This window comes from Podarcis pityusensis (assembly GCF_964106645.2).
Source record: "Podarcis pityusensis genome assembly, chromosome: 2".
NCBI classification, from domain to species: domain Eukaryota; kingdom Metazoa; phylum Chordata; class Lepidosauria; order Squamata; family Lacertidae; genus Podarcis; species Podarcis pityusensis.
The window spans coordinates 118146005-118153115 of record NC_138029.1 but is presented as its reverse complement, the minus strand read 5'-3'; the positions used below and the strand labels follow the sequence as shown (position 1 = coordinate 118153115).

At 47.0% G+C, this 7111-nt stretch overlaps 1 protein-coding gene across 1 annotated transcript; it reads right to left on the bottom strand.

Annotated features, from left to right (window-relative positions):
• Positions 1–1352: 1352 nt before the first annotated feature.
• LOC308469661 (uncharacterized protein) lies at positions 1353–6882 on the bottom strand. The gene is made up of 3 exons (XM_080992440.1): positions 6789–6882; positions 4709–4802; positions 1353–4151 (listed from the first exon to the last, which is right to left on the bottom strand). Exon 3 carries the CDS (start codon positions 4011–4013, stop codon positions 2325–2327), a length of 1689 nt encoding a protein of 562 aa, XP_080848566.1. The 5' UTR covers positions 4014–4151; positions 4709–4802; positions 6789–6882; the 3' UTR covers positions 1353–2324.
• Positions 6883–7111: the final 229 nt, after the last annotated feature.

The window sequence follows — 7111 nt, the reverse complement described above, 5'->3', positions numbered from 1 at the left end:
CTTTGCTCCTCCCCCATCCCAGCTGCCGCCAGGGAAACAAACCATGGTTCTGGCTCGCTGTATGTTTCCCTCAAGCAAAGCATGAGTGGTAAGCCAAGAAGAAGGGCGCCTCCAGCCATCCTCCTTATTGTGCATTCTTGATTATTTCTGCTCATGATGGTATTGGGCGGTTAAACACGATCAGACCTTCACTTAAGCTTACACCTGCAAATGTTTAGGGGTAGACATACTGCTGCATATGGAATACCATATTTACACGAATCTAATGCAATATTGAATCTAATGAGCACTTTGAAACCCAAAAAGTATTTGCTGGCGAATGTAAATGCTCCATCAAATCTAGTGCACACCCTAATTTTTGCGACATATTTTGGCCAAAAAAAGGTGCTCATTACATTCGGGTAAATACGGTAGGTGCAGATTCCTGCTGAAATCCTGTCAGAAGAAGAAGAAGAAGAAGAAGAAGAAGAAGAAGAAGAAGAAGAAGAAGACGAAGAAGAAGAAGAAGAAGAAGAAGAAGATTTTTTTGCCATATGTTCTGATTTATTTTCGGACCCCATTTTTTTCCTTTTTGCAAGTGCCCCTCCAGACAGCATTAATGCAGTAACACTGGGGAAGTATCCCAGAACAACTCATACTATGGAGTGATCCAAGATAATCTCACCGCTAATATGTCAGTGGTCACATCCACAACCATGACTTTAAAACCCCCTTACACTATTTTCAACAGTCATGGCTTCCCTTTTGGAATCCTGGGACCTGTAGTTTAAGGGTGCTGGGGATTGTGGCTATGTGAGGGGTCTCCTACCAGCTCTCAAGCACACTTAACAAACTACAGAGGATGGACAAAGGCTCCCATCAGCCCCAGCCAGCATGGCCAACGGTCAGGGATGATGGGAATTATAGTCCAACAACATCTGGAGGGTCACAGGTTCCCCAGCCTGCGCCAGAAATTTAAGCTATATTGTCCGTAGTCAGTGAAACTGTCGTTTCCTCCTCCTCTCTGCTTTCCCTTCGGTTCTTCAAAGTGGCTGAAGGGTTGTTTGTTTTTTCCAAGTTTTTTACATGTCTACTCAGAGGTAAAGACCACTGAGTAAAGTGGAATGTTTTTCCAGATACTTTTCATGTTGGCGACACACTTTTGAGACATGCATTATTTTGTGATATGATTATTCAGCTTTACTAGCAAACCGGAGGTTAAACTAACCCTTTTCCAGCCCTGGGAGGAGTGCAGGGAGCGTTTGTGCGACATACTTACACACTGCAGCCAAAACACCAATGTGTCGCGACACACTGTTTGGAAAGCCCTGGCGTATAGGATTGCAGCCTGATCTCTAGAATGACCCTTGATATAAATAAAAAAGGAAGTAATCTTTTAATGGTGTTACAGGACACATTATACCCAATTATTCAATGTAACGTCTTTCCTGTGTCAGCTATGCAATGAGGAGGTTGCATCCAATTTCTCTTTCCCTAAACTGAACTACCGTAAATTGTGTCAACGCACACACAATCCACACAAATGACAGATTAAAACAGGTAAGGTTTTGGACGTTACCTAAAATTGAACCACCCCAACTACCTGTAAAAGTGAGTAAAAACAAAGCTATTTCAGAAGGCAGTCTTATAATATAAAAAGCATATTTTTTTCAAAGGCCTCAGGGCTTCCTCGCTGTAGCACAGGGGTTCTAGCTTGAATAAAACATGGGGGAGGCAGGTAAGCCCTGCCCTACATAATCGATCACATGATGTGGTGTGCACACACCATTTCAATGGCGATGCCCATCAACTCTGGGGGGACCCGGCGCCCTGAAATATTTTATGGAGTGGGGGGGCGAAGGCACCTTGGCCCCTAGAAATTGGCTCCTATGCCACAGCAATATCAGGAATACCTTAGAAGTCGTCTTAAAACCACCAGTTTGTCATTTCTAACAAGACAGACAATACTTGAGATGTTTAGCAAAATATCTAAATTAAGTCCAAATGGAATCACTGGTGACGCAACAGCTTCAAACCGTAACTTCCCCTGACTGGAGTGACAGCAGTCCTCAGGCTGTTTTCTTCCTTCTCCCCTCAGGGCAAGGTGGTTCTCCATTAGCCCTTGTGGTGGCGTTCAGGTGAGGGAGCAGATTGAAAGAATTATGATCTCATCTACCACAGAAAAGATACTTGTTCCCTAATAAATAAATGAAAAAATCCCTCATGATCTCTTTCCACAATCAGAGCCTTTAAAAGTCCTCCCTTCTAATGAATATTATCTGATATGATATCCTCATTCTTCCTCTGGGTTATTTCCTCTATAAAGGCCGATACGCAAATGCTTGTCACAACATGGCGATTTCATTGGAGTTCTCCTCAGCGTGGACTCTCTTATGCTGGCTAAAAGCAGGAGGGTCCATGAAACTTTCCCCACACACCAAGCAAGTCTGTGGCTTCTCCTCCTGTGTGTGTGTTTGCATGTGCTTGACAAGAGTTTTTCTGTGAGCGAAGCTCTTCCCGCATTCCGAGCACTTATGAATCTGCTCTCCTGTGTGGATCTGCTGGTGTTGGAGGAGGCGAGAGCTGACGCCAAAGCTTTTCCCGCAATCTGCACATTTGTAGGGTTTCTCCCTCGTGTGGGTTAGCTGATGTCGGATGAGGCAAGAGCTGAGGTTGAAACATTTCCCACAATCCGCACACTTGTACGGCTTCTCTCCCGTGTGGATTCTCTCATGTACAACAAGGCTCCCCTTCTGACTGAACGTTTTCCCGCACTCCGCGCACCTATAGGGCTTCTCTCCCGTGTGGGTCCTCTGGTGCCGAACAAGGTCGTGTTGTATAATGAAGGATTTCCCGCACAGCGAACACTCGTAGGGTTTCTCCCCCGAGTGGAACTGTATGTGCGACATGAAGTTTCCGATCCAGCGGAACCTTTTGCCACAGTCCGAGCATTCGTATGGTTTTTCTCGTGTGTGAAGTCGCTGGTGCTCGACGAGTTTAGAGTTCACGCTGAAGGATCTCCCGCAGTCCAAGCACTTGCACGGCTTCTCTTTCGTGTGGGTTTTCTCGTGGGCTACGAGGTTCCCTTTGAGGGAGAACTTTTTCCCGCACGCTGAGCATTTGTAGGGCTTCTCGCCCGTGTGGCTTCTCACGTGTGTCACCAGGTTGCACTTCTTGCTAAAGCTTTTGCCGCACTCGGAGCATTTGTACTGCGTCTCCCCCGTGTGGGTTCTGTAATGCCTGATAAAGTCAGCGTTCATACTAAAGGATCGCCCACACTCCAGGCATGTGTACGGTTTCTCCCCTGTATGGTTTCGGCGATGTCTGACAAGATCGGCGTTTTTACAGAAGGACTTCCCGCAGTCCGAGCACTTATAGGGCTTGTCCTCGGTGTGGAGTCTCTGATGAATGACAAGGTTCCCTTTCTGAGAAAAGCTCTTCCCGCAGACCACACAGGCGAACGGTTTCTCTCCAGTGTGCATTCTCAGGTGAGCGACCAGGTGGCTCTTCGTTCCACAGCTCTTCCCACAGTCCGAGCATTCGTACATTTTGTCTCCCGTGTGGGTTCTGTAATGCCTAACAAAGTCAGAGTTCATGCTGAACGACTTCCCGCAATCAGCGCATTTGTACGGCTTCTCCCCGGTGTGGTTTCGGTGATGCCTGGTGAGGTCAGCATTCTTACAGAAAGACTTCCCACATTCTGAGCATTTGTACGGTTTCTCTTCCATGTGGATCCTCTTGTGGACCGCAAGGTGCCCTTTCTGAGAGAAGCTCTTACCACACGCTGAGCATCCGTACGGTTTCTCCCCCGTGTGGGTTCTCTGATGACTAATAAGGTGAGAATTCATGCTGAAAGACTTTCCGCAGTCTGGACACTTATGTGGTTTCCCTTCCATGTGGGTGCATGTAGACCTTGGAGAGTCCATCTCACATTCGGTCAAAGCCACTTGCTTGTCATTTTCCTCAATCTCCTCCTTGGCTGCGATGGCATCTAAATCTTTAAAGTTTTTTGCACACAGAATGGGCTCATCCATGTCTGTTTCTGGATGCCTTTGCCTTCTGCCTTCACTCCATGCTGAGGGACCCTCTCTTTGGTAGATGTCCCATGTTTGTTTCCTTAGCCAAGGGCTTTTGTGCACAGGATCCTGGCCATCTTCTCTGCTCAGAGTTTCCTTATAGAAGAAAGAAAAATTCCTGAGTGAGTCCTAAATCTGGAGGTTGCAAAACCGAAGGTCCTCCAGATGTTGCTAACTATATCTCCTGTCACCCCTGATCATTGGCAATGCTGATAAGGTCTGTTGGTAAAGCATGAGACTCTTAACCTCAGGGTCAGGGATTCAAGACACACGCTGGGCAAAAGATTCCTGCATTGCAGGGGGCTGGACCTTTGTGGTCCCTTCCAACTCTACATAGCTATGATGCTATGATGGGAGTTGAAGGCCAAATCCACACCACACATGCCACTCCTAACAACAGCTGTGGCCTCTCTCAAATAATCATGGGAACTGTCCTCTGCCCATGGTGGGGCGAGCTGTTAGAGGAGACCCTCTGTTCCCCCCACAGAACTACAATTTCCCGAGAAGTTAAAACAATCAATCTTCCTTCCCAGAGAACTTGGGAAATTGCTCTGGGAGGTATTTCCAAGTTAATATGCGTAGGACCAACTTGGATGGCTTTAAAAGAGGGTTAGGTAAATTCAGGGAGGATAAAGCTATCAGTAGCTACTCACCCTGATGGCTATGCTTTGCCTCTAGCCCAGGGGTTAGCAACCTTATTCAGCCGTGGACTGGTCCACCGTCCCTCAGACCATGTGGTGGGCCAGACTATATTTTTGAAAAGAAAAAAAAATGAACAAATTCCTATGCCCCACAAATAACCCAGAGATGCATTTTAAATAAAAGCACACATTCTACTCATGTAAAAACATGCTGATTCCTGGACCATCGCGGGCCGGATTTAGAAGGCGATTGGGCCGCATCTGGCCCCCAGGCCTTAGGTTGCCTGCCCCTGCTCTAGCCAAAGACACAATGCCAATTGCTTCACAAGTGCTGTTGTGTGAGTGGCAGTTGCCCCCCAGAGCTTCAGGCAGGGGACATTCCCAGCCCCACCTGGGATTGCCCCTGGTGCCTTCTGAATGCAAAGGAAATGTTCTTTCTCTGCTTTCTGAGCTAGCACCCTTCCCCTCCAGAGGCTTTGGACTGCAATTCCTATCAGCCCCAGTCAGTGATCAGGGATGATGGGAGTTGTAGTCACAACAACATCGGCTGGCCCTGAGTCTTGAAGGCCACTCCCTGCAAGGCCCTTTCCACCTAGCCTAGGGGGCGGGGCCCAGACTCACCAGCTCTACTAAAGAGGTGCCTGGTGAGACCGGAGGAACGTCGCTATGCCTGACAACAAACCCCTATTGGATTCTTTTGCCCCATCTTTTTATGCCTGCCAAACAGCCGTATCATGCTTATGATAATATTTTATTCTCTTGTTAGTTGTGCTGTTTTAAATGTGCATTTTATATCTGACTTCACTTAGCACTGGTTTTTTCTTTTTTAAATTTTTTTTTGGTTGATTTTGTTTCTGTTAAATGTATTCTGTAGTTGACCGCCTTTGTAATGCTTTATTTTGAAATCTTTAAGATAATATTTTAGTTCTGTTAATTATGTTGCTTTGGCTGTATACTCTATATTTGACTTTCTTCAGAAATGTTTGATTCTGGATTATTTTACTGAGATTTTAATATGCTGTAAACTGCTTTGAGATTTTTCTTAAAAATATAAAGCAGTATAGAAATGAAGCAAACAAGCAAGCAAGCAAACAAACAAACAACATATGGGCACGAGGATGGTGCCTGACATCTCCACCACCTGGGGATCATTGGATCGGGACTGTTTTCACCCAGCACTGTGAAATTCTATCAGTTATATTTTATCTGCACCATCAGAATGACTTTCTGGAACCCAGTTGCTTTTTTTATGTGCAGCCTGAGCAGGAGCAGTCACCCTTAAGAAAAAGAGGTCGGAATAGGCCAATACAGTGGACACTTGGGTTGCGGATCCGTGCGGGGGGCACGTTCGCAACCCACAGCGCTGCGTCTGTGCACGAGCAGGTTGCAATTCAGCGCTTCTGCGCATGCGCAAAGCGCAATTTAGCGCTTCTGCGCATGGGCGGCCGCCGAAACCCAGAAGTAACCCGTTCTGGTACTTCCGGGTTTCGGCGCGTCCATAATCCGAAAAAACGCAACCTGAAGCGTCTGTAACCCAAGGTCTGACTGTATCTCTGTGGCCTGTCCCTGGATCAAATGGCTTTTCTTCTTTAAGTTCTCAAAGCTCTTAACCTAGCCTGTCATCGGAACTAGCCAGATGTTTATCTGAGAATCAGTCACAGTCAGTTCATCATTTGAAAAATAAAACTTTAGAGGCTTCTTGCCCCCAAAAGGGCAAATAAAAGATTCCATTTTGGCAACTGCAACCTTGGTTTAAGGAGCCATTTGGCACCCAGATTATATATTGGAGTTTCTAACCCTGATAAGGAGCACAGGACCACCGGTCCACGTAGCTCAGGACAATGACTGGCAAGGTCACTCCAGGGTTTCAGGCAACCCTACCAGGATGTGCCCCCGAGGCTTGAACCAGGACCTTCTGCATACAAAGCGGATGCTCTGCCACTGGCTTACAAAAGAAAGAGTGGAGAGAGGCGCCTATTCCCTATCGATATGAAACCAGAATGCAGCTCTTTTTCCTCCTAATTTGTCCCCTCCAGGCACCCTTCCCCTCTTGCTCTGCCTTGCCTAAACATGCTCCTGCCGGGCAACTCACCTCCTCCTCCTCCTTCTCCTGCAGCCATTCAAAAGTTGCCCTCCCCTGGACCAAGGAGGCGGGCCAGGAATAGGCCCTTTCCCCATCTGCCTTGCCTAGCATTCCCGGGCCTCTCTAGGAACAAGCATCTCTCTCACTTTAACGCCTTCTGGAAGTCTGCATGGTTAAAAAGCTCACCGCTGCTGGTGCTGTCACTCTGCGCCCCGTGCTAGTTTGTCTATGGCTTCTTGTCCAAAAAAAAAACAAGCAAAATTCAGAAGTGCTGGTTTTGTTTTTCTTTAGTTGAGATTCCTGCTTTGCCAAGGGGGTTGGACTAGATGACC

Excerpts from the sequence above, each read along its gene's own strand:
- LOC308469661 (XM_080992440.1), bottom strand. The coding sequence starts at position 4,013 with ATGGATGAGCCCATTCTGTGTGCAAAAAACTTTAAAGATTTAGATGCC.